The sequence below is a fragment of the Anopheles coluzzii genome, chromosome 2, assembly GCF_943734685.1.
Source record: "Anopheles coluzzii chromosome 2, AcolN3, whole genome shotgun sequence".
Lineage (NCBI taxonomy): Eukaryota > Metazoa > Arthropoda > Insecta > Diptera > Culicidae > Anopheles > Anopheles coluzzii.
This window is the reverse complement of record NC_064670.1, coordinates 46,451,438-46,477,361: the sequence shown is the minus strand read 5'-3', so window position 1 is coordinate 46,477,361 and position 25,924 is coordinate 46,451,438. Positions and strand designations below refer to the sequence as shown.

Here is a 25,924-nt window from a genome sequence, read left to right as displayed (position 1 = left end):
ATTTCCACTGAAACATAGATTTTCATCAATTCATGCACATTTTTCTGCCGGGTGAGTAATCTTCATAACAAACAACACAATTTGAAGCAATACCCAGTGAAATTAATTACATTCCTTCTCAAAATTAAATCACACCACGCGTTCTAGTACGCACAACACCGAAACCGAGCGATGACAATCAAAACGCGTGTCAACAAACATACAAGTACTTCATCCGGCTGCATAAACGGAGCACATTGCGACGACAGATTGCGAAACAACATCAACACAACACATCGTTACCGCGAACCAGGCCCAGGAACGGTGCAATTGCGAAGGCGGGCACTTGTGAAGAAGAAAAGGCAACACCGCCAAAGTAAAGTGGCTCACAGAATAGTTTTTCCTTCATCAGCTGCTAAACCAAACACCAGAGACACCATGAACAGCATCGGTGAAAACTGTACGCAGCTCAAGAAGGATTACGACAACTGCTTCAACAACTGGTTTTCCGATCGATTTCTCAAAGGCGATACGGACGATTCGCTGTGTGCTCCACTGTTCAAAGTTTATCAGCAGTGCGTAAAGGTGCGTTCCCTTCTGCTGTGCCGATAGCGCGTTGATAAAACGACACATTTCGGCACGAGGTACCTTTGCAGACGTACACACTAACACGCACACACCGCCTTGAACTCTGCCCCTTTTGCAGGAAGCCATGAAGCAGCACCAAATCGAATTTAAGGAAATCGAAAACGATTATCTCGGCACAAAGGACGAGGAGCAGAAGCCACCACCGAAGGGCAGTTGAAGCGGAACTGTGTCCATTCCTGTTTTCCCTGCTGGACGGCTCGAGAATCAATCACTGCCGCTGGTGTGTCGTCAACCTGAGTGGCTGCTAGTCAAATAAGCAAGCGAAAAGTTCAATTTTAGTTAATTACGGTTTTAAATCCCTGGTAGCGGTGCTACAGGCGACGATGCCCAAAGTGAATGTTGTGATCGAATCGTTTGGCTGATCGCGCGGCTGGCGATTGATGTGTTTCGTTTTCTTGACATCCCTCATTCCTTGAATTGTATTAGCTTAGTAGGAATGAAACCAATCGATAGCTCTAGCGCCATACAGCCATAGCTATTCCGTCAATCACAACTAGTTGCACGCCTGTTAAGCATACAAAAGTGGGTTTTGTTAAAAATAAAATACTAACATACGAAGTGGCGCTCGATTCTTTCGTTTTACACAAAATGTCACTGAAATAGAGTTTTAACTATTTTATTGTACGATGAAATGCTATGAAACTATGACACTGAGTTTGGTTCACTGTCTTCTTCTTTCGCCTGACGATAACAAATGCAGCAATGGTTCCTAGGACGCTTTACATTCCCATCTTCCTCTGCTCAAGGGACATACAGTGGATGCAAATATTCTATAGCAGAGACGGAGTATGGCTTTTCATTCCTGTGTGTAAACTCATCAATATGATAAAGGTGATGATGATCGGTTTGCCCAGCGATTCACAAGTGGACAACATTACTTCTTCTCAACGGTAAACTTCGAGATAGCTTCCAGCAGTTCGACGTACTTGGCGTGTTCGTACGCACTGGCAAAGTCGGACATTTTCTCTGCGAACTCGTTGCTGACACCCTTCTCCTCGAGGAAATTCATCAACAGATCATACAGGTACTGTGGAAGATGTATAAAGCATTACTTTCCGTGCCCTTTTTGACTATTTTGGCTTCAAAACCCGTTTACTAACCCCATCAAGAACGTCGCCAGCGACTGCGTAAACTTTGTCACTCCATTCACCCTGGTAGATGGTAACTTCGTCAATGCTGAACACATCATCTGCGAGTTAAAGAAATGTAAAACAAAAATCAATCAATAACATCCAATTTAAGCTTCAATCGAACGCAAAACACTTACTGTACTCTCCTTCCTGCGCTTCGCCGGGCAGATAGGAGCAGGTGAATGACAGCGTCGTTCCACCGCGCACAATGTCAACCTCGAACTGGGGGCGACTCTTCATAGCAGAAAACTCCGGCTTGTTTTCCGTGGCTTCGGCCTCTTCGCCCTCCATGTCTACCGTGTGGTTAACGTTGAACGAAATCGTGATCCTTAAAAGCGTATACATTAATAATGATTTTCATTTTTCCACTTGCTACTCCACTCACTTTTCACGTTCGGACGATTTCGTCAGCTCCACATCGGCCTTGTTGCATGTGATGGCGAATCCATTCAGGGACGTCGGAATGGTTGCGCTGGGGCTGGCCTTCTTCTCTGCCACGATTTCCTCCGCCAGAAACTCGACTAGCTCACGCTCGCCTGCCAAAACGACAATGTTGCACCCATTACCAGAAATGTCCGATGATTACATAAGCCGGCATGCCGACTCAGATTCATGAGAAAGTTGTCGCCCTTTTTTTAAAGTAAATTCTTACCTTTGGTATGGATTTGTCGGCTAGCGATAGAGAAGCCGGCAGCATGTTTAGCGCTCATGCCCGAAGACATCGCCGACAGCGGTTTGATATTGCATGTTGCAATTCCGCTGCTGGGTTGTGCAATGATACCGGCGTTCCACTGGGAGCATGGTGCCACGGTCGTGGTAGACTTACCGCTGGTGAAACTTTTACCAACAGCCCAACGCAGGAAGCGAACGTTGCGAATCATGATGAGTGTGTATTTGGTGCGTTTAGCAAACGATTATCACGAAATTTTTAGCAAATTTGCGCCCTATTTACAGAACCGCAGCACGCTCACGCCGTTTTTGTTTACCACGAGGTAGCTGTCAGGTGCACGTTGTTTGAAGGGGTTGGTGTGAAAGAACACAAAATCACGGGTTGGATCATATTTTGCGCAAAGCAAACGCACTACAATCATTTGACAGCCATCGTACAACGGAAAGAACAATTCAAATGAACCGTTTTTTTTCCTAACCTAGTACATCTCAAGCAGTAGAAACAACTTTTCCACTTCTCACCTTTCAAGACTCCGCATAACACAAAACCTGTAAGAAACAAACCATTGAAATAGTAAGGATTTTTGCTGGTTTATTATGTTTACTTGAATAATTTCCAATGTATTGTTGGTTTTATTTTTGCATTCTTCTCGCATTGCGCTTTTTTACCGAATACAGTCACCTTCTCTTCTCGGAATAGATTTTAATTTTAATTCCCTCTGTTTCCAGCCCTCGCTAATTATAATAATAACCCATTTTGTTTTCCTTTCTTCGCTTACTTTTTTATCATTTTTCGGATTGATTCAGTTGTTGAGACAGCATTAGCCAACAACCATTGATTGTGTCGCTTTCCTAGTACTCTTCCTCTTCCAATACCTCATACTTTCTATCATAAACATACACACATACACACACACACTCTCACACACATGGACACCAGCCCTTCGTACATAAATGGTTGCCCTCATACTCATCCTTTCTTCTCACAATCTCGCGCGCCTTACCATCGTTTATTTTCACTCTAGCCTGCATATTCGGTGTCGGATCCATGTCTACTTCCTGTCGTAAGGTAATTATGGTTTCAAGGTTGCCCTATTTTCACTGCACTACTTAACTAATACGAAAGTTGTTGAAAAGCGAGAACGTAGTGGTGGTGATGGAGGCGATCATGCACCCGTACCTTTAGCTCATTTTGTGTCATTCTGTTTTGCTTATTTGTGCATGGATTTCTTTTTTGTTATACTCATTGATTTCCAAAGTAATCCTTAAAGCCGAAAATTAGTAAAAACCATCAGCCGATTTGTGCTGCATTTGCGCTTCCGTGTTTGCTGAATAATGTGTTACAGAGATGAAGCTTTACTATGCAATTTCTTCAATTTGGTAGTATTATTACTTGCTCGGCTACTAGCTATTATACCATGCATGATGTTTATGTTGCAATTTGAACTATCGGGTTTTGTTTATGAGTGGTTGTATTCGATACAATATGGTTTACTTTGATAATGGTTGACATGGTCTCGTTTACGCTGTGTTGCTAATTTGATCATTCCTATTTGATATTCGTTGCATGCGCGCACCGTTGCTCTACCGCTTGCGCAAGCTGGACTTCTATTTTGCTTAAATGGCTTTTTGCTCGGTAGACTATTTGTGTTCATCGACTATAGAGTTCTGTTATATTTTATATTCGTTATGCTAGTCGGTGGATAAAAACCAGTTTCCATGAAATCGAGACCCCATTTTCTCGTATGCTGATCGAAACTGATCGAACGACCGAATGAATGTTGCCTTTCCTTCTCTGGCTAGTGTATGTGTATTGATATTTTGGCGTTTTTTCCAGTAGCAGGTAATTTTCCGCTCCAATAGCTGAACCAACGTTATTTAAATTTGGACTTTGTTGAATTATGCTTTGCTGTGAATCAAAACAGGAAGATATCGTCTATTACAACAGCCTCCCCCTCCGGTTGACTTTCTGAATGCGGTTCGTTTTGCTTAAAGCTTCATGTCTGCGCTACGTTGGCTTTCGAGACGTCGTTTCACTTGGAATGGTAACAAGGCTACAATAGGATGATAGTTGTGGTGGGGGCGCATGCTTTTTTGTTTTTTTTCTAGTCTTTGACATTTCAATCAAAACTTTTGCGCGTATTTGGACCCCGAACGGGGAATTTGCACGTGGCCAAACAGTTACTCCACATTCAATGACTTGCTTTGCGTTCGCACTTTAACTACTTTTGCATTTACATTCTAACCGCCCCAGTTCACGGACCGCCGTTCTTGCTATTTTTGTTTGCAAGCCCAGGGAATTATGTACAATAATTAAAAAGACGACAACTTATCATGCGCATCATTTCCAAACAATACACGCGTTGGGGAGAGTAATGGTACAGAATTGTAGAAAATGTGGCTTGTTGCACTAAAAGCTAACCCTTCTTCTTTCATAAATAAAATGCAGGACGTATACATCACTAGACCAGAAACCAACACACACACACAAACACACCACAAATCAATGGAGGAGGAATATGCAAACAAAAAATCGACTACCACGTGGGTGCCTTCCCGTGAGTACATGTTCTGATCGGAGTGTATGCCGTGGTAACCGCGCCCAATCGCAGTTGGCTTGTTTGTGTTCCTTTCTTACTATCTAAAATTATTTATGCAGGCCGGATTAAAACATTAGTCAACCAAACGATTTGAACGAATCGTCAACTAGAATTAAAATAAAGACAAAACAATTGGTTTCCCATCCATTGTTTTTTTTTGTTTGGACACTGCTAGGCGGGCCAATTAAAGTACTTAAGATTCACTGTTTAAAAAAAACTGCTTTACACGCAACCATTAACGTAAGTTAACAAACACAAGGTAGTACATTCCTTACTTAAAACCCCAGTGACTCACACAAGCACACGATCCGCTTTCCGCTTGTCCACAAATGATGCTCAGTCATAGAATATAATGGAATAGATTTGCAACATAATAATAATAGTAATAGTAATAAGTGTAATAATAAAAACAAAACGATTTATAATTTAACGAACCATTTTTTTACACATTCCGACCTTGTTTAACCTTGTTTTGAGGATTGATTTTGTTTTTGTTTGCTGCTTGTTTTTCTGATTTAAATACTCTAGCGTTAGGAATTCATAAAGTGTAAAGCGTTACATTTGTTTGTTTTTTTGTTTTTTACTTGACATTCCCTACACAACTGCCCCGCCACAATGCTTGCAATTGATTTATATCATTTAACTCGTAGCAGGATATCTCGTTCCGTTTTGTGCCTGTGTGTTGTGATTTAAAAAAAAACACCATAACTGGTCGTACTTTACGCGTGTAATTGTGATTTACAACTCTTTACGGGGATCAGTTGTCTGGAGTATCTGCTCCCGGGAGGAGAGTGGTGTAAAGTGTCCGCATACCAAAGGAACGCAGAATCAATGATCAAACGTACGCGCGTTTGCAGTATTAGTTGGTACAATCAAGTACAGTTATGGATGAAAATAAATTACAAATATGAATATCATATCGATAAATTATTGTTTGCTGTCCCCTGCACTGCACGTACGCACAGTCGCCCAAATCGACACATTTTATCATTGATACTGCGTCTTTCCCCCATACCTTCATTTTCATTCTTTAAAAGAACAGTTACCGTCGCTCTTATGAGGAGTTTTGGAGGGTAGTAAACATTAAAATCACAACTAATAAATATCGATGCAGCTCTCTGAACCTTGGTATGCAGCAGCCTATACCACGGACAACACACACACGCACAGCGCGGACACAGCACGACACAGAACCGGCAAAATAGGACACAGCATAGCGATGTGCTTCAAAACATCACCATTTCAATTGTTCCATTAAAGGATTAAAGCGCATGCCAAGCTGCGTTAGGACCGCAACACGTACGCTAGGTACACGCCGTTTGTGTTTCGAACGCTACATTCTCATGCAGTACCACACACCATGGAAGAAAAATGCATTCCACTGAGGAAAGTGTTAACACTAACCGTGCATAAGCTGAAATATTCTTCCAGCTTCTACACCAAAGCCAAGATTGGCACACACAAAACTCATCGTTTGCACAGACGATGGACAATGCACACGTGACATCTTCCAATCGCGCGCACAATTCTCTCAAGATGATGTGAAAGAAATCTTCTATTAGCTTTTGTTTGTCTGCTTTTTTACAATTAGATTCATTCTTATCTTTACGGATGCCCTTTTCCTTCCTTTCTTCGGTTATACCGATGACTCTTTGTCTTCGTCCTTTGCGCGTTAAGTTTTTTTCTTTCATCCCAGCTGGATCGCTGCATCGGGCCACACGCTCTACGTCACGTACGTGTTGGCCGTTTCACGCTTACAGTTGTACAGCCGCCGCTTCAGCTCGGCAAAGGTTGGACGCTTTTCGGGCACCAGATCCCACGCTTGACGCATCATTTCATAGATCTCCGGTGGGCAACCTTCGGGGGCTTCCATTTTGTAACCACTGCCAACGTGTTTCACCACATCGGCCAATGGCTGTAGAGCAAGGCAAAGAAAAGATATGAGTTGGCATTCAGAAAGGAAGGAAGGAAAGAAAAGAAGCGGAAAAGCAACACTCACAATTCTCGGGTATGGTACGCGGCCAAATGAATAGATTTCCCATAGTAGAATTCCAAAACTCCACATGTCCGTTTTGTTGGAGAATTTCTACAAGAGAGAATAAGCACAATACAATCAGTAATCAGTTTCACCGCATATTCCAGTGCCGCTTGTACGTACGCCTTCCTTTAACGCTTCCGGAGCCGTCCACTTAATCGGAAGCTTGCTGCTATCACCAGTATAACGCTCGTCGCGCGCCAATCCAAAATCGGACACCTTCGCGACACAATCCTCGGAAATGAGCACGTTGCGGGCAGCCAGATCTCGATGGATCACTTTTTTGGTCTCTAAATACTCCATGCCGCAGCAGGTGTCGCTGTGAAAAAACGTGTGAAAATTCACGTTCAGTGTCGTTCGTCCGCAGCGAACCGCATTGAAACGCATGTACTGCGATACTCACTAGGCAAAGTTGATCTGATCCTTCCGGCTTATGTGTTGCCGACCACGTGACCGCAGATAGTCGACCAGCGATCCTTTGCTCATGTACTCCGTTACGAGATAGATGTACTTGTCGTGAAATACAAGACCAATAAACTTGACGAGATTTTCATGCTCCAATGTACTGCAGAAAGAGAGAGAGATAGAAGGAAGAAAAAAACAGGCAAAGGTTAGGTAAACCACTCTCTTCGGAGAAACCAAACCGAATTTCGTAACCTACGTCATTACGCCAGCTTCGGCAAGGAATTTGTTTGACGCGCGGCCAGCATCCTTCAGCACCTTCACTGCGACCTTCTCGCCCTTCATTATGCCCAGCATTACGTCCCCGAATTCACCCTTGCCGATGTTTTCCTTCAGCTGCAGATCCTCCATCTTGATCTCCCAGCCATTGTCCTGGAAGTCCTTTACGCAGAATTCTTCCTTGGGCAGAGCTTTCATCAGCTTTGTGCACAAACCGTCCGAGTCGAGCGTGTAATGCTGCGAGCAACAACAAAAAATCAAATTCAGCGTTAATTATGCAGAGTTTTGTGACGCCTATCTTTGCCGTACAACATACCTCCACCAGCTGTCCGAGATGATCGAAGTATTCGTCGTCATCGATGGTGAGCTTGTTGTCCACGTATTTGATGCGATAGTGTTCAACCTTCTCGTTAAAGCATACGCACAGCGTGTAGTCGCCCGGGAAGTTGGTGGACTCGCGCACCAAAAACAATCCATCTTCTCGAGGTTTCAGCAACGATTCTGCCTCTTCCCGCTTTATTCGTCCATGGAACCAGCTAAAATAGGGGGAAAAGAAAAGAACACCGAATAGGAAAGGGCAAGTCATTGCATGCAACTATCTGCAAAGTACTTACGGCATAGCGTTGAGTTTCGCGTTCACTTCCGCTCTCCGTTGGGCGGCAGCGGCTGCCGAGGTCGTTGGTGAGGAAAGTCCGACCGGCACGCAGTTCCAGCCGGGAGCCGGACCGCCCACTCCATTGCTACCGTCGTGCCCGGCAGGCGGTACTACGACCGTTGGTAAACCGATTGGACCGTGCAGCGAGTTGGACATGTGATGCACCGGCTGGTTTCCTTGCACCATTGCTGACTGTTGCTGCTGCTGCTGCTGCTGCTGGTGGATGGAAAGTGCCGAACCGGTGAGCCCTCCGACCGGCTGCAGTATGTGTCCCTGTAGCTGCGCACTGTTCATGGATGTTGACATCATATTGGCGGCGGCACTGCCGGTCACAGGCGCTACTGGTGGTCCCCCTGCGCCGGTGGACGGTGGGCCCGTGGTGTGGTGGCTGTTGTTGGTCAGCACGCCGCCACCGACTGCTGACGCTGCCTGAGGGTTGTGCTGTAGCACCGCTGACGCCGGCTGAGGTGGATGATGCTGGTTCGGTGATTTTGGTATGTGGTGTTGTACCGCGGGATGCGGCGGTATCGGCGGCTGATGGGGCTGCTGCTGTGCTGACTGTGGCGCAACCAGCTGCTGCACCGGATGATGGATGGAACTGAGACTCGGGTTAACACTGTGTGGAGGTAATTGTGGTGGCGGCACTATTGCTGACTGCTGACTATGTTGCTGTTGGTGCTGCTGCTGCTGCTGCTGCTGCTGTTGCTGCGGTGCTGGAGGTGGGCTAATAAACTGCGGCGGCTGCATGTGACTGCCGGGACCGCCCCCTCCTCCACCTCCTCCGCCGCCGACGACATTGGCACCGCCGGGTTGCGGTGCGGGCCGCTTGTGCTGGCGGGCCGGAGCCGTCGGTGGTGGAGGCATCTGGTGCGGCAAAAACCATGGACAGTCGGTGGCGGAGGCGGAAGCGGCGGCCGAATTCGCGGCTGCTACGACCGTCGACGAGAAGCCCCGATGGTGGCCCACCACAGCCGTCTGTCCCGTGCCCGGATGCTGCAGGTTGATCGCCGCCGTGTGACTGTTCATTCCGTTCAGCGCCACGCTGCTTCCGGTGGAGTTGCGGCGCGCAACTAGCGAACTGTCCTCTGCCTCTTCCTGCTGCCGGTGGTCACACACTGACTCCGAGTGTGGAAGATCGAAAGATCGCTGCTGTGGCTGCTGCTGTTGATGGTGAAACCGCTTCTGGTACTGGTCGCTGCCGATGACAGAAGATGCTGGTTTGGTGCTGCGATCGAACCGTGGTACACCGCTCACATCGACATCTGAAAGGGGAAGCGAGACGCACACATGAGTATGGGCCAACAGCTTGGTGGGTGTATGCTAAAATCGTCGTCGTGCCAACGATGTGCCGTCGAAACGTGTTCCACCATCCCGGGTGTGCCCGCCGCCCAACAAGGCGATTATCGTTGGCTGATGACGAATCGTTTACACCAAGCTCGTCACTTAAGTGGGCAATCATCCATCGCCTCCAAAACCCCCACCCTTCCCTTCTTATTCCCTTCCCCTTCCCGTCTCCCGCCAGCCAATGTCGATGGATCATCGATTACTTGTGGTGTGACTGTGGCGCGGCGGGGTACACCTTGAGTAAGAACGATTTGCTAACACGCGCAACACATGATATCTTGAAGGCAAAACTAGCGGCTGCCGGGGCAACTTCTGCCTCTGACTCGGCTATAAACTACGAGCCGCTTACAAGTGCCGCTAAACATTTGTGTTCGAGGATTTCTCTAGTGAGGAGCTGCCGTCGTCGTGTTTTGAAGATTCGTGTTTGTTTGTTGACACTTCTCATGGTTAACCCCGCGGAGCGCGCGAACCGTATGACACCACCGTGTGATTGTTTTATTTGCATTTCAGTTTTACCGGATTTTGAGACGTCGGAGACTTAGGGATGGGAACATGGAGGAAGATGTCATTTGTGTGTTGTTAGCGGGACATTAGCTTCTGGTGTAGTAGGTTGACCGCGCGAAATTGACACCAAATGATCATCTTAGCCAGTTTTATGAGAAGCATCTATTGCAAAGGAATTGAATGTTTTCACTTTGAATAGTGATTTCACATGATTTCTCTCTACTTTCCTGTTTCCAAAACATCTCATTTGTGAGCACATCGGATGAGATATAGCAATATACACATTGATCACATATTTGTTGCGGAGTTACAGTTAATAAGTCCTTAGGATGGATTAAAAAATCCAATCATTTTTTTACCCATTTCATCCACCTTTCAAATTACAGAACTAAAGACTTATGCTCAATTGCGTAAATTCTCTTCTCTTTTTTGCTAGGAAACACCGTCCGGGATGCCACCAATACATGACGACACAATCTAGAAGAACAGGTAGAGACGCCAGCGGATAGTTACTTCAATGATCGGTTTCAATTTCCGCCAATACAGTCGGTCTAACACCGGTAGGGGCCAAGTGGGTGGTGTCGTACGTTCATCAAATGAAATGTCAACTGTGCTCTCTTCATTTTGCTCAGTATTACACGTAAGGTTGTACGCGTGCCTGTACGTTTTGTATCAAGCGCTGACGAACGACATCGAGGATATCATCTCGTGTACAATGTCTCCTTGTCTCATAACCTCTCTCAATATGCTGCACTGCTGTATTGTCTGTTTGCTAACTTTAAAAAAAGGATGCGTGTTTTGATAGGAACGAGCTGAGGTAGAGGTCGGAGGTACAGTAAACCTCAATCATGCAACGTTCCATGGCACCACTGTACAAAGCTAGGATGAGTTGTGCAGCAAAAAGCAAATCAAAAATAGATTGCACTACACACATTTGCTCTCGTTCACATCATGTATCGTGCAATGCTTGTCCAGGATATAAGTTTTGTGTGCGCCTGATTGAAACGACGGAAGCAAAAGCGATAATTGATTTTTTGACACTTTTTGTTTGCATAGTCAGCAACAACAATCCTTGCAAGTAAAAAAAAAATCGTGCGTACATTCAATTTCTTGCCCTAAAGAAAGTCACAAACACAGCAAATGTTCACAGAACCTGAATTACTTTTATGATAAATTGGTAGCAGGGGGAAAAAAGGTTTATTCTTTCAACAGTACAACGATGAAACACTGCCAAAGAAGGGCCACACCATTCGTTCATGTGTCATGTTATTTCACCGGGACAGGGGGAGGGCTGTCCAAACGCGTGTAATAAATGATGTTCTACCACGAACGTAACACTTCATTACGGTGTCACTGAGCCTCAACACTGACACTAACAAGCTGGGTCATCCAAGAGATCGTCAATCTGGTTGGATGATGGTATGTTGTTTTTTTGGGAGAAAGAAAATCATCCACAAATTAATGTGTCGACAACTGTACATGTTACATACCAACCGGAACAAGCTTAAATTAAGCCTTTTTTTTGTTTTGTTTTGCTGCTTTTGTTTTTATCGCCAAAAGCTCTCATTACATTTTAAATGGCGTTACTTTATGACGCGACTTCTCTAGCCCTCTCTAGTGATGCACTTGGTGAGTGATTCATTGCTCAATCCCGCTTCAATCAAACTTCCAACACCCTCTCTAACAGTGTTACCTCCAGTCAATGAGGGAGGGGTGTGTATTTTCACGCCTCTCATGTTACCGCCTCCCATTTTTTACTCTACCCGCACAATTACAAATCAACGTAAATTTGGCAAACTGGCAATATGGCAAAAACTGGAGCTTTTACCGGTCCGCCAACGCTTCCGCAAGCCATTTAGCGTGAAGCGCCAGTTAAAAGCCACAAAAATAGTCAGCACAGACCCACGGACAAATGCAAGTGTGAAGGAAAAAAAACTAAATTCCACTTCCAGCCAGTCAGCAGTCAGGCAACGAAATAAAAAAGGTGTTGTGGGAGTTACGGATTAAATAATCGCAAGATTACAACATTTTGCCAACAGTGTTTGTTTCGTTTTCCTTTTCTTTTTTGTGTTAAATATAAACGGCGATACGATACGCCACTTTCATGCTATATCAGGTGCGTGTTACGTGTCGATGGTAAGTGGAAATGGTCGTTACACAGCAGAGCAACATCAAAAAATAACCTAGAGAAAGAAAAAAACAATAACTTACTGCAACAAAATATGCGTAACGCGTGAACAAAAAACAAAAAGAGAAAAAAAACAGGCGGAAAACAAAGATGTAGGTTAAGCAGTAAAACTAAATCGCAATCGGATTTAAAGTGCGTCCGAAAGGCGTTGAAATAAATTGCTAACAAGAGAGGGTGAGAGAGAGAGAGGGGCAAACACATGGTAAATGCGTAAAAAAGCAGTTGTTGAAGGTGTGGAAAGAGAGGGGGCAAGTGAAAGAGAGATAGAGAGAAAACAGCTTAAAAAGGTTAACCTTCAGCCAACTAAGCTAGTGAGCAATCGTGATATGACGTGGTAATTCACTGTAGTAAATCCATGGCCCAAGAGGTTGATGGGTCGGAGTGAAGTTTATGATTTTTTATTTTATTTTGCCCCATTTTGCAAGAAATCACAATTGCAGCTCGAACCGTCCCCTCGCATAACTTAACTTTTTCTTGCAGCTATGTGAGCTTTGTGTTTCCCGCGGAACGTATGAAGCGCGTGCAGGGTGAATCGCGGGTGTGTTTTTGACTCACGCGACCCCAAACCTCGTGGCACAGAGCAAGCAAGAAAGCAGACACACGCAAACCACACATACCGCTGCCACCTGTTACTACTAGTTGGCCCACAAATCACCCCCGCGTGCATGTGCCAAGCAAATGTAAGAAATCGCAGCTTACTCGTCCGGACGAAGGATGTATGTGTACACGAGAGTTTGTTTTTGCCTCCTTTTTTCGATCCCGATGGGAGCGGACTGGGTGGGAAATAAATGTTTATTTGTACATTTTCATAATCAATCGGTCATTACGGTCAATCAGGGCGAAATGCGAATAAATGGTACGAAACGAATCTTCGTAATTGAAAGATTAGCCACACGCAAGGTACTGAGAGCTGGGATTGAGAATGGGGCCAGCAAACAGCAATGCCCAGATATTCCCTGAATGGCGGCGCTTCTTCGGATTAGAGCAACGTGACATTACCATCGAAACGAGTGACGCTGAGAGTTGCTTCACCGACAATCAAACACAATCTGTAACGCTTACAAATGGAGCGGTTGACATACAGCTGGGACCACCGGTATGTGCGGGTTCAAACCGAAACCGTCACCGAAATGCTGAGGTTCATTTGCATATTGGACTACCTTTCCGCCAGCTTTTTTACCTTTTTTGTCCAGCACAGGTAGCAGCAGCCCTCGGAACGAGCTGGAAACAAATGTGGGGCGGTGAAGATACCATTGCTGTAATTTACCATATTCATGATTTCACTCTTGCCAGCCGAAGCCCGGATGGGAAAGTTTTGTAAAAGATACAAGGAAAACTGCACCGCGCATACTAGGACGTAAGAACTGTCATGCACTGGTCATGAATATCAATTGCGAGCTGACACACTCACACCACGTATGACATTCTGTCGTAAATGGTCTTTTTTGTTAACTGCCGTTCGTTAAATGGTGAAAGCGTTGCCGGCATTCAGTTCACGCTGCTGCTCTGTGTTCACGCTTTTATTGATGTTTAGATGTTTTAAGCATTTTTGCTTCATTCCACCAAACAATTGGATGTTTCGTCATTTAGATAAAATAGCATAATGTTTTTTTTTTAAATTTTACCCTATCCTATATGATGCATTAAAGCGTGGAGGCACGGTGGCATCATGACTGACACGACCCAAGCTACATTTTTCATTATTTATGATGTTAGGGGTTTGTATAATGTGACCCTAATTAAGTACGACAGATAACAGCTTTATCACACTGCTCCCTAACCACACCCCGTACATTTCTTCCTGCTAAAATGACGTAACACCATCTAGTGCATGTGTGGCATTGCATTAAGCTTATTTAAAGGCTAGGTTTGGGACGCTCCGCTAATTGATAGCGAGGACTGTCGGGCAACTATACTACTATTTAATGGTAGGCTTGACATAGTAATCAAGCATTTTCATGCTAGAGAAGCGGCTAAGCAGCACGAGTGACAAAATTATAAGCTTTGAGAGGAGGACATAATATATGGCGTAATACAATTAGTTCACGTATTTACAACCTCTCTCTCTCTAAAAAGAGTATAAAAGAGAGACCGTACTATGTATACTTTATTTAAGCAAGAAAATAAATTGCAAAAATTTCTCAAACATAACATTTGTCTAATGTTCTTTTGGTTTTTTTTTTGTTTTTCTGAACCTACAACACCAGGAAATAGTGATTGATATCCAAACGCTGCTTCTACTTTCTACCCTGAACTGTGTAGAAGCTTGACCTACTCGTGTTCAATCGCATATGCTTTCCAAAGCATAACAAATAATTTCCAAAGTAGACGAAATTGTTGCACGCTGCTGATGCTGCTGCTGCTGCTACAGCATTCGTGACTGTGTACCACCACCAGCCGCATCTGAAACACTCATCGGGAAATCAAATTGAAGATGGCACCACGTTCCCACGTGGTGCAGAGCAAACCAAAACGCAGGGGAATGATCGTTCCGTTTTATGTACCACGTCTTGCACCACAGCTACAGGAACACAGCTATATCCAAAAGGTTAGGGGCAGAGTCGCAAAGAAAGTGCAGCTTGATGTCTCTGTTAGAAATTGTTCCACGTTTCTTCCAAATCACAAAACAGACGATCTTGTCTCTTTGTTGCTGCTTCCATCTCTCACGCCACAGCTCACGATTTTGTGATTAACAACAAGGAACGGTTGGATAGAACCATCTCCAATTCGCTAAACTGCATTATGCGCTTTGCAATCCTCTTTTCCCGCCGCACAGCGTCGATGGAGAGCAAACGCATCACGCAACCTCCTCCGGTGGTAGAGAGAGAGATTGTAGTGAGCATATAATTAAAGTGCCCTCAATCATGAGGCTCCGTTCTTACGATCTGCTGCACTGTGTAACTGCTTTGTGTGGCTGGTGTGGCATGCTTAGCAATTCGATACGGCGAATTGCTGCAGCTTCCAACCCGGCAACATTGTAGCAACACTGACCCATACTGGCGAAGCTCATCCGCTGAGTTTGTTCTTCAATTCGTATTGGAATCAGCGAAGCGACCACTTCACTGACCCACCAACGAGAGTCGTGGCCTGGTGGTCATCATCCATTCTCACCCAGACGTGCTCCGTTTTCCACCCCCTGTAGACTGCACCTTTAAAGTGCGCCAATAAGTGTGTGGCACTGATCCAGCCTCCCATCCAGCCAACATTTCCCGACCAATTGAGAGATCTTCGAACGTTGCGTTTTCCGTGGCTCGTACGTGATTCAATTATAGCTGCACGATTGCTGTTTAAATCGTACGAACATTCCCTGACCTGACTGCCAGCCGGGTGGAAATTGTCGGAGGTCACCATTACGCACACGGCGACTGCCAGGGAACTAACAGTGACGCATACAACGACCGACGCTACACTTTGTGGCGCGCTTCAATCACATCATGTGACTGTTTCTTTCGAGATGCACGTGAGGACTTTTCTCAGCAAGTGTTTGCACCCTGAGAACGGCGGGTTCGGTTGAAGGGGCACAACCAGTTGGCCAAATTGGTACGTGCAATCACCAACATTCTTCTGTGCGATACTGCGCGCTTCGAAAAAGGGATTAAAGAACGGAAGGAGAAAAATTAAATTCTCACGCTTACTTCTTCGCTGGATGGTGGCGTTTCTCCTTCCTTTATACTCACACCATGGGACATGAGCATGGAGCATGGTGCACGTACTAAGGCGCTGTGAGTAATTGTAACGTTCAAATCTGTAGCGTTAGTTGCAGCATTCTTGTAACCGTCAATTGCAGCTGGTCACTTACAGCAGCAGAAACCGGCGAGCGGGTGGTGGAATTTAGTTATTATGTGTTTGAGTTTGCCGTCAGAGAGGGAGAGATTGGAAAATGCTCCAAAAAGGAGCGATAAACATAACCGCAAAAGTCTGGACTACTTTTCGAATACAACCCTAATATCGTATGGCCGGTGCGATGTGTAAAGAGGAGGAATTTCTGTTACGTGGTAATCAAAACTTCCGCAAAGCTCGACACCGATCCTAAATCGTTATTTTGTGTTTGGCGGAGATGCCTGCTTTAATTGTTTTTTAATTGCAATTCTTGCTACGGATTCACGATAAATCCAACGATTTCATGGGAGACTAGCGCACACATGATCATAAAAAAACGCGTTTGATAGTGCCGCCCTTCTAACGCAAAAAGGCCGAAACCACTATACTAGGCATGTGGATATTATTGCCGACGGTTGCGCGAAACCGTGCGCGAGCAAAGCATAGTTGTTGGCAAATAGTTGGTGTGGAACCACCCTGCATTCCATCTCCGGTGCCTGCTGTATTCTCAGGCTTTTGGTAAGAAGGTGGAGCGAGTGTGAAGCCATTTAATAACTCTTGCCTAAATTGAACCTTTCGATTCTAAACTCATTCCAACCCATAAACGAGTCAATTCCGGACCAACATAACCTCAAAATGTGTTCCCTGACCTCGACTCGTTCAGCTATAAGCGACGAACCGAATAATCGCATGTATCTTGAACGAGTAGTGACGACAAAACGCCAACCAAACTCTTTTTATCTTTCCTTCCGTTACCCACACATACATCAGAGCTCGTGACTTTGCAACAGGATGTCTTTGGTGATGTGGTCTAATAAAAAGATTCCCTCTTCCCGCGAATTGCGTTTTACCATGATCCGACAATCGCGCCGTATTCCCTTCCTTAGCTGACGGTTGAGCGATGGATTGATCAAATATTGAACAAATAATGAGCGTGCTCTGTGGCTTGGTGGGTTCGGTTGGACGGACACTAACAAGATTGGATCGTGGTTAGTATAAAATAAAACGGAGCATTTTATATCAACCGGACATTCGATCGTCGTAGACAAATCGCGGCAAAATGTTTGGAGGGTTGTAAACCAGAGTAATCAAACCCGACGCTCCATTACATTGTGTATTGTAGTTCTTAAGTAGAAAAAAAGAATCTCAAACGTGTTGTTCAGCAGAAGAGAACGACCTACAAAAGAAAATAAAAATGGCAAGCCGGAAAATGGTCGGTGTGCAATAAGGAAAGAACAAACGCCTACAAGTATTTGCGATATCAAAGGCTCAAAAGTTTGTTTTTTTGTTTTATGGCGTCTTTTCCTAGCGTCTCTCACAGTTCAATCTATAAGAATGTTTCATTTATGTCTGGCGGATATTACGTTATGTTGTTTCATTAATCAAGTCCTACCATTTTTCCGGATTAGGCGAACAACTAAATCAAGTGTTCAGGGAACAGTTTCGCAGTCGACTGCAGTACATCCAGCTCAAATCGTGAATCTTAAAATAAACGCATACAGAAATTTGAAAATGAAGCATCTCACCATCCCCAACGGTTGGCATTTATAATTTAACATAACAATTGAGTGATTACTGCCTTGGTATTCCGAAAGAAAAACGAGGCTAGGCGGTTCGGTAAACTAAAAAAATTGCCATCGCCCAAGAATGGCCGCACATTACCGCTATTTGACGCACAATTAACTGCAGCTTATGTAATCGACACCGATACTCGACCGGTTAATCACTTTCTGCTAAGGCCGGCGCACTAAAAGACACGCGTATCCATATTTGCGCCCTGCCCTTGCCATCGCCTTATTACTGGAGCGACATTCGGCGACACCGCTCATGGTGTGCGTAAGTCAACCTGCTCGAGATTTGAACCCTGTGCCAATGGCACATGGAAGGGATATTTGGAATCACGACGGTGGTTGTGTGTGAGCGTGACTAACTGCGCTTAGAAGTACTAAAACGTGGCCTCGCCGGGTTCAATCCACCGTTGCAAACAAACCGGGCGAAAGATCAGACACGGCTTCGTGTGGTCGCGTAGTACCCACGTCGCCATTTGGCACGACACTGCCTAGTAGAAGCTCAGCGGCGATTTATGTTCGGTTCAGGTACCTTTCTCGAAATCAAATAACCTTCGCTAGCCGTTGCTTCACGTAACCAGTCAGACGAGGCCCAGATCACAACACCTCTCGCAGTGGTGGTGGTGCCGCGACACGATTCCGAACCTGCCGCTCTTGATTGACGGAATTTGGAATGCACGCGCACTCACTTTGTCAACCTGTCAAGGTTCATATAGCAGGAGCAACCACCTGCCCATGTCTGGCGACGCATGGTGGTGGCGACGGTGCTGGTTGTTGTGGTTGTGGTCGTAGTACAAAGCCAATCAAACAATAACCAATGGCCGTTAGCTAATAATGCTTCACGCGAAAGGTTAGTTTGCTCTTTAGGAAGCAACACATTACGACAAGCCATCATGTACTAGCAAATGAAACACGATGGTTAATGGTCTATCCGTGGTTTGGCTATCTCGAGGACACTCTCCCGCTCCAAAAAGCGCATCATGTGGTGCACCCTGGATTGATTACGTCAGAGAACACGCACAGAGTGATCCCAGGTCAGGTTCATACTGTGCAAGACAGGTGTTTTGCTCCCAACAAATGGCACATTACAGAGGTTCTTTCTTCCAGTTCGCGCTTGGACTGGGCCGCCGCATTCCTATCGAAATTCCGGTAAAGGAATTTAGATGAGTAAGTTAAGAAATAAATGCAAGCTTAAGCTTTCAACTTGCATGGCCATAAATCGTTTCCTTTTACAATATATGAATCAAATGTTTGCTTCAATAACGATTTTTGGTTCGTTGTTGAAAACTCCCCATCTCATGCGCGATGGCCGTGAGGATCAGTAAAAATCGCAGTCATCATCTTCGATTAACCTTTGGACTTCATAATGTACTACAGCTTGGTAGGAAAGATGACTACAGCATTGACGGTAACCGAAAAAATAACGCGAACCAAGACACGCCTTTCCAGTTTTACATAATGCAAATATTTAACTTTGTAGAAGAACACACATATAAACAAACGAGATAATACAAACGAAACGAACAGAAACACGCTATCTTGTTTGACATGAGTCATGATGACTTCATGCAAGTAACCGTGAACAGACAACGACAACGTAAAAAGCGATTTTATGCTGACTTAAAAATATGAAGAAGGTGTTCGATATTTCAATGTTACTCCCATAGATGTGCTTATGTCCATGCGAACATCTTCTGACTAATTGAAGACTAATAATCCAATCAAAGAAATAGATATATATCTTACCGTACCCTAAGCAGTGAAAGTGAAGCTTTTGCACACCTAATTGAGCACCAGAAGCTAGCGTGCTGTGAGCATCCATGTGAGAGCGCCCACTCTCCTCTCCAATCCTTTCATTCCGGTAATGACGGACGGCGCAAAAATAGAGTTACCAACCGCGCACAACGTTTATGAGGACACAGCAGTTTGGAAGTAGTAGCAATTGATCACATTATTCTTTGGGGAAAAAACAAACGTCTCTACCATTACTGACCATTTCGTTACGTTTCCACTTCGTGCATAAGCGTCCGTCGTGGATGTCGGAGCAAAAGTACCCCAACCGAAGAGGTTAGCTCCTTTTTGAACCAATTATCATTAGCGACGCCTTATCATTAGCGTCATGCTTTCGCTTCCTTCTTGCCCAAACGTTTATGTTGTGCAAACGAAGCTCGGGCACGTTTGCTCTCTCTCTCTCTCGGTTTAGTGGGCTAGTATATCAGGTGTCTTTTTTACCGCTTTCCCTCTCTCTATTAGAGAGCACGATTCCGGGAATGATCACAAATGATAGCACGCGGTGGCAGACACAGTAGGGCGGCGGAGGACAGCAGGAATTGTTTTGCCAAAGGTGAACACGTATGGGTGGTAGCGATTTTTTCTTCGCAACGAAACCATTCGCAATCCAAACGTATAATTATCGAAATTGCTTCATATCGCTTTACAATCGGTTGCATTGCCATGGCCCACCACCCGGACGGGGGACTGTAAACATCGATCGCACATAATGGCTGGAAGGTGGTTTCTATCAGGAAATCAACCAAACAACACCTCTGCGAACATGTGTGCACGTAACGAGAGTGGGTGTTTGGTAGCCAGGCTCTATGATGCACCGTAATGTCCGGATGTTATGCTTTGGTGTACGTTTATCATTTTGTTACCAGTTTTATCAATCAATCTTGTTCGGATAGAAGAAGTCTAATTGGAATATGGATTTAACGTTTTGTGAATTATGAACGCTTAGAGAAAATTGCTATTTAAAAATTGAATGACAGCACAACAAATTGCAATATTTATTACACGTTTTACATGAACAATTACACAAAATCCTTCCAAAAGAGAATTGATTTTCCGTTGAACAATTTGAACAAAATTCAACAACAAACACTAGATAATTAAGTCCTCCAGACATGCACTACTTTTCCAAAAAAGAAGTAACTAGTGTTTGAGCATAAAAACAACTACCAACAGAAACTCTACATAAATCTTCCGCCATGGAGAAGGGCACCGACCGATCAATGAAGAGCAGCAGACGGCCATCCATAACCATGGCTCATCGCTCGTTGCCTCAACCAGAAAGCTCGATTAAAATGGCCTTTCAATTTTTGACCTTTTTTGCCACCAATTGGATGTCTCGAAAGGGTTTTTCTCATCTTCACCGGGTGTTCACTTTCGCTAACACGGGGCACATTAACGCGCACACCAGATGACCGAACAATGGGACACCACCGGCCAGTGGGGTGCACCCTTACACAGTAAACGCTTCGTTACGCTGCTCAACGGACTGACCTTTGTCTGGTAGCCTCCAGCGAACGTTAGGAAACTGTAAGGGTGACGCTTCACCAAAAGGAAGGAACAAAAACTGGAGCCATTTGAAAGATGATGAAATGAATTACAAAATGCCCGAGCATGATCACGCTATTGGTAGGATAACATAGAGATACCTCCATCGGACGGCAGTTTTGGTTAGTTTTTTCCAGTATCTTCCGAACACATTGCTTGGAGAAACGCACATTTTATCGAAATCGATTAATCCGCCACTACTATGAGAGGCGTGAACTTCCTTGGCCATATCCGGTGATCGTTGATGCTCAAGGTACGCATTGACTCGCAGTTCGGTGTTTTTTCTGATGTTGTACATCACTATTAAGAACACTTTTGTGCAACGAACTCTCCAAATTGTTTAAAACATTCGATACTTCATAACTTTTGAACACATACTCGGAGCCTTTTTCCTATACATGTGTATCCTAACCTGAAATGACACTCCATGTACTACTTTTATTACAACTTTGAACTGTTTAATCCAATAGAATCATACGCCAAAGACGTCCCAGATTCCTTATTGTGCTTCTTACTTTTCCATTCCCCGCATTATTGAGCCCACATCTACCGATCGATGCCTACCTAAATCCAGAAACTCGACGCACGGTCTCCACACTGCGATGATGCACTCGAAATCCATCATACCGATGGGTCAAACGCACACTGTATTCGTCTAGCGGTACACACGTCAGAATCACCTCAGTCAAAATCAGCACAGCAACACGCAAAAACACCGCTGGCACACGTGTGTCGAACGATCGCGAATCACAGCACAATCATAACTGGCGCAGAAGTAAAGCTAGCACTTCTAGCACCGAGAGCGACTCGCACTAGTTTGTTTGGAAGATCAACTTTTCTTAGCTGTACATCCCCCGCGAGCTCGAGAAACTAGTGGAACTGGAAACTGGAGCAAACACGCTAGGCCTCCTTCGTCAAATCGGGAAAAACAAGATACGGCTGTGAAAACCAGCCGCCAGCTGTGGGAAGCGCTTGCTCGAAGCGACCGTGCGGCAGAAGAGTATCGAATCATTTTCAACTATTTTCCACCCATCTTACAACTTGTTTCGTTTGCGGAACGAAAGCGAACCTCCGCCGCAAAATCTTACTAGACGTGCCTAGCTGTGAGTGAAGAGCAGAACCAGTTTTAGATAATAATAATAAAAAACTAAGGTTACACCTGTGTTCCAGAGCTGCTGCAGAACAGTTCGGGTGAGGACAGGTCGTCGTCGTCTTACATTTATAAACAATTTCACTTGCTGACCACTCACACTTTCTTTGCAAGAGAAAAAAAAAACATTAAGAACCGGTCTTGCCTTCATCACGATGGAACCGGCTTCCGGTCGAGTGAAAAACCGGAATCGATCCATTATTAGTCACACCAAGACCCTCGTCATACACGCGTTTTGTACTAATGTCGACGGCTTCCCTTGCCGGAGGTTTAGTGAATGTGTGTCGTGTGATTTGATTTAGTTTTACAAGTAAGGTCAGAGCAGAGCTCATTGGGAACCGATGTTGTTTTGTATGTTGAAAGAAAGGAATGTATGGATTGAAAGATGTGAACAAATAGTAAGTTATTCTTACGGACGATTTAATAGCCTAAAATCAACACCATCATATAAAATACGAAAGATGCAGTAATAACGCTAATTTGAATAAAGAAAATTAAAACAACACCAAATTAATACCGAAAACACATAACCAAATCCTATAGGCTCTTTTTGAAAATCTTGATGTTTTCATCTGCCTGATACTTTCATGCTTCTTTTATCCATCATCCATATCAAACTTTCTAGAAAGTTTCACAAAAATTGCGAAAAAAAACTCACGCATATAAATAATAAAAATAATAGCTCGCCGATTCACAATTGTGCAGGCAGACAGACAGACTTTAGATTACAGCAGGAGCCTCCGGACGATAAGCCAATACCAGACGCCGTCTGGCTGATGTGGCGAACAACTTGGATGAGGGATTAAAAACCGAAAGTGTTCAAACCGGACCCCGCAATGGTCGCTTCCTGCACACTCGCGATGAGTGGGGCTTACAAACCTCCATTCGATTTCTATGAGAAGAAAGTGCACACTAACGAAAACGCAACCGTTGAAAGAAAAATCAACGCGCTAATGCGAATAATGTCACTATTTCACTGTCTTCTCTAATGGAGAGCTTTTCTGCCAGGAAAAACTGCAAACTCGCGTAGAGAAAGGATGCCTCCGTAGGCTATCTGAGACTGAGTAGCCAGCAATGGCAAGTGATAGTTAGCTAGAAACTGGGTAAACTTCTTTTTATCAAGATAAGACTTGGGACGCGATACTCGACTCGGCTGGAATGATGGACCTTCCACTGTATGACAAAGAGGAAGCATTTGATGACGCTATCGTTTCTTCAGATAATAAAAGGTATAGCGTATTCTGTAAAAACTGAGAGTTTAGACTCAAAGTAAAGGAATAAAAAACCCTCATCACGGTATCATGATACCTGAACCACGATGATGATGCTGAATCACAACAAAAACCTTGCACCTCGTCCCCCACACATTGGATGTTGCTGGCTGTGACCTTACCTGAAGAGGAGAGATAAAAAAAGAAATCATATACTTTATATGAAATAAGTAGTGAACAGGATGAATAGAAGAGATTTCAAGATTTCGGTTTAAACCCAATAATGCAGATAATGGGCACCGGATGGCGATGGTATATTAATTCCTCTCCACGGGCTAGGTGATGGTAGGTGATTGTACGTTTACAAACTCGTTACAAAAATACCCTCTAGGCCAAACCGATTACGGATTGCTGCTGCCGCAGTCGGTACAGTGTATCTTCCCAATTGCCCCAATGCAGATGCACGGCACGTCTAGCAGCGTGTGCCTTAAATTATCACCTACGGCACAACGACGTTTTCCTCCGCACTAGACATCCCTCCACCAATTGATCCATACATTCCATACACAGCGAATCTGCTCCAGAGGAGTCCATTGCTTCACGCAAGGTTCACCACCTTCCCCGCTAATAACTGACCCATGGAAGCCATGCTACCCACCCTCCCAGCTTCCTCAGCTTTGGTTCGGGCAATCATATATGCATGACTTTCACTTTTCGTTTCGACATGTCCATCCAAGCACGGCTGCCAAACGAGTCATGGATGGAGCAGGCCAAAAGGTCGAGCGCGGTTCGGATGTTGTTACCCTCTGCTTGCACGCCGCAGCTCATCTTGTTTTAAGCGGTTTGGCGTTGTGCATCAGCGGCCAGCGAACTCTAACTGAACTCGCAAGGAGCAATACTTCATCTCAGACGAGAGAGTGAGAGAGAGGCAAATGTGTCATGCGAATGAAATGTCAATTGTTTGGTTGCTCTACCTTTGCTGGGATAACGTACTCTAAGCCCTCGAGGATGGAAGCTACGCAAGCCATGAACTTAACATTAAGCTCGATTTCTCAAATGGACATGTTTACGAGCATGTACAGGTAATGATCGGTTTGCAATAACGTCAACCAATAATTGGACGCTGTTGTTGGCCGGCCTGTTAGAAAGTGATCCTTTTGCACCCGGTGCACTGACAGGCCAATCATTTATTGCTGCATATGTCTTTGGCCTATCATGTGACGAGTGTCACTGCTGCTATTTGGTATGAAATATCTATGAGGCAAGACTGACCCTGCAGGCGACATAACAATACATCCTCTAATTGGTTTTATCAATTAGCGAAACTCAAAGCGAGAAACCGCCAATTGGCAGATCAATCTGTGGAAAGACGTCGAGCAAACATCTCGAACATTCTTTTGCGCCAAAAGAACATTACGTAAACGGTGGACAGTATTTTCTTCTTTCTAATTGACGTCATGAATGTCCGGAGCAAATCACCCTGTACATGATGACACCTTCGTTTGATATCGAAAAATAATTAACATCATTCTTCCATCTAACTTTGATTACAAATTGAACACTTTCTGGACAATCGTGTAAGTTCTAGTGTGAAAAAACAGGAATTGAAGGTAATTGGATAACATACGCGTTGATCAGTTTCATGACACGACTCTACAAGACGATATTGCTAGTTATGTTTAAATATATACGGTTTTAATAAAATTTGTCTCTGAATTTCTCTGTCTTTCTCAGTATTTTAACGTTATATATAGCACATACTGCTTAAATACTTTCACCTTTACAACCACTATAGCCGCTGTGTATCCAAAGTGCTCTGTCCCACAAACGCTACGCAAATAAAGATGGTAATTTGTACCGTGAAATTCGCCATTATTTCTTTTCCCCATTGCCCTTCAAAGATGTTTTGACGATAATTTGCTTGCCAATTTCAATTTCATCGCTCATCATTGTGCTGTACTACAGTTTGTGTGATATTGGGTTTGAATTTCGCTTTTCACTTTTTCCACATTCCGAGCGGATTGTCAGTTCTGCTTCTGCTACTGAACAAAACACAACAGATTGGTCCGGAAACATTATTTACCAGAAGGAGGATGGTCATTGTTTCCCTGGTTTTTTTGCTTTTCCTCTAAAGTAGATAAAATCAAAGGCTCATTTCCAACCAAACCATTCCATCACGAAAAAAGCTACAAATGGCCGATACAAATAGATTCTCACTAGGGAAGCGAGCGAATTTGCGAAACAAGAGCTCAGCACAACATTTCAATTGGTTGACCCAAACTGTGACATGGCAGACCACAGATGGCAGAGATCATCATTTCACGCCCATCCATCTGGTTTCCGGTGTAGGAAAACTCTCATTTCAATTAGAGTAACAGTGATGCGAAACAAAAAAAGCCACAAAGCA

General features: G+C 44.5%; 3 protein-coding genes across 5 annotated transcripts in view; 1 reads left to right on the top strand and 2 right to left on the bottom strand.

Annotated features, from left to right (window-relative positions):
* Window positions 1–239: 239 nt before the first annotated feature.
* On the top strand, window positions 240–1,185 carry LOC120947530 (TP53-regulated inhibitor of apoptosis 1-like). 2 transcript variants are annotated; one of them, XM_040362914.2, is made up of 3 exons: window positions 240–321; window positions 392–564; window positions 686–1,185. In XM_040362914.2, exons 2-3 carry the CDS (start codon window positions 418–420, stop codon window positions 782–784), a joined length of 246 nt encoding a protein of 81 aa, XP_040218848.1. In that variant the 5' UTR covers window positions 240–321; window positions 392–417; the 3' UTR covers window positions 785–1,185. The 2 variants fall into 2 exon arrangements, with proteins under 2 accessions (XP_040218848.1, XP_040218849.1); XM_040362915.2 differs by having other exon boundaries at window positions 253–317.
* A 42-nt stretch (window positions 1,186–1,227) lies between these two features.
* On the bottom strand, window positions 1,228–2,784 carry LOC120947529 (complement component 1 Q subcomponent-binding protein, mitochondrial). The gene is made up of 5 exons (XM_040362912.2): window positions 2,410–2,784; window positions 2,143–2,293; window positions 1,895–2,085; window positions 1,728–1,816; window positions 1,228–1,654 (listed from the first exon to the last, which is right to left on the bottom strand). Exons 1-5 carry the CDS (start codon window positions 2,636–2,638, stop codon window positions 1,502–1,504), a joined length of 813 nt encoding a protein of 270 aa, XP_040218846.2. The 5' UTR covers window positions 2,639–2,784; the 3' UTR covers window positions 1,228–1,501.
* A 208-nt stretch (window positions 2,785–2,992) lies between these two features.
* The window catches only part of LOC120947531 (DNA N6-methyl adenine demethylase), a 49,282-nt gene continuing 26,350 nt past the window's right edge, over window positions 2,993–25,924 (bottom strand). For both annotated transcript variants that reach the window (XM_040362916.2, XM_049606030.1), the window contains exons 3-9: window positions 8,357–9,659; window positions 8,059–8,278; window positions 7,723–7,979; window positions 7,465–7,626; window positions 7,185–7,380; window positions 7,026–7,112; window positions 2,993–6,941 (exon numbers count right to left, since the gene is read on the bottom strand). In XM_040362916.2, the coding sequence (XP_040218850.2) occupies window positions 6,750–6,941; window positions 7,026–7,112; window positions 7,185–7,380; window positions 7,465–7,626; window positions 7,723–7,979; window positions 8,059–8,278; window positions 8,357–9,659 (2,417 nt within the window). In that variant the 3' untranslated portion in view covers window positions 2,993–6,749. The remainder of the gene's footprint in view (window positions 6,942–7,025; window positions 7,113–7,184; window positions 7,381–7,464; window positions 7,627–7,722; window positions 7,980–8,058; window positions 8,279–8,356; window positions 9,660–25,924) is intronic.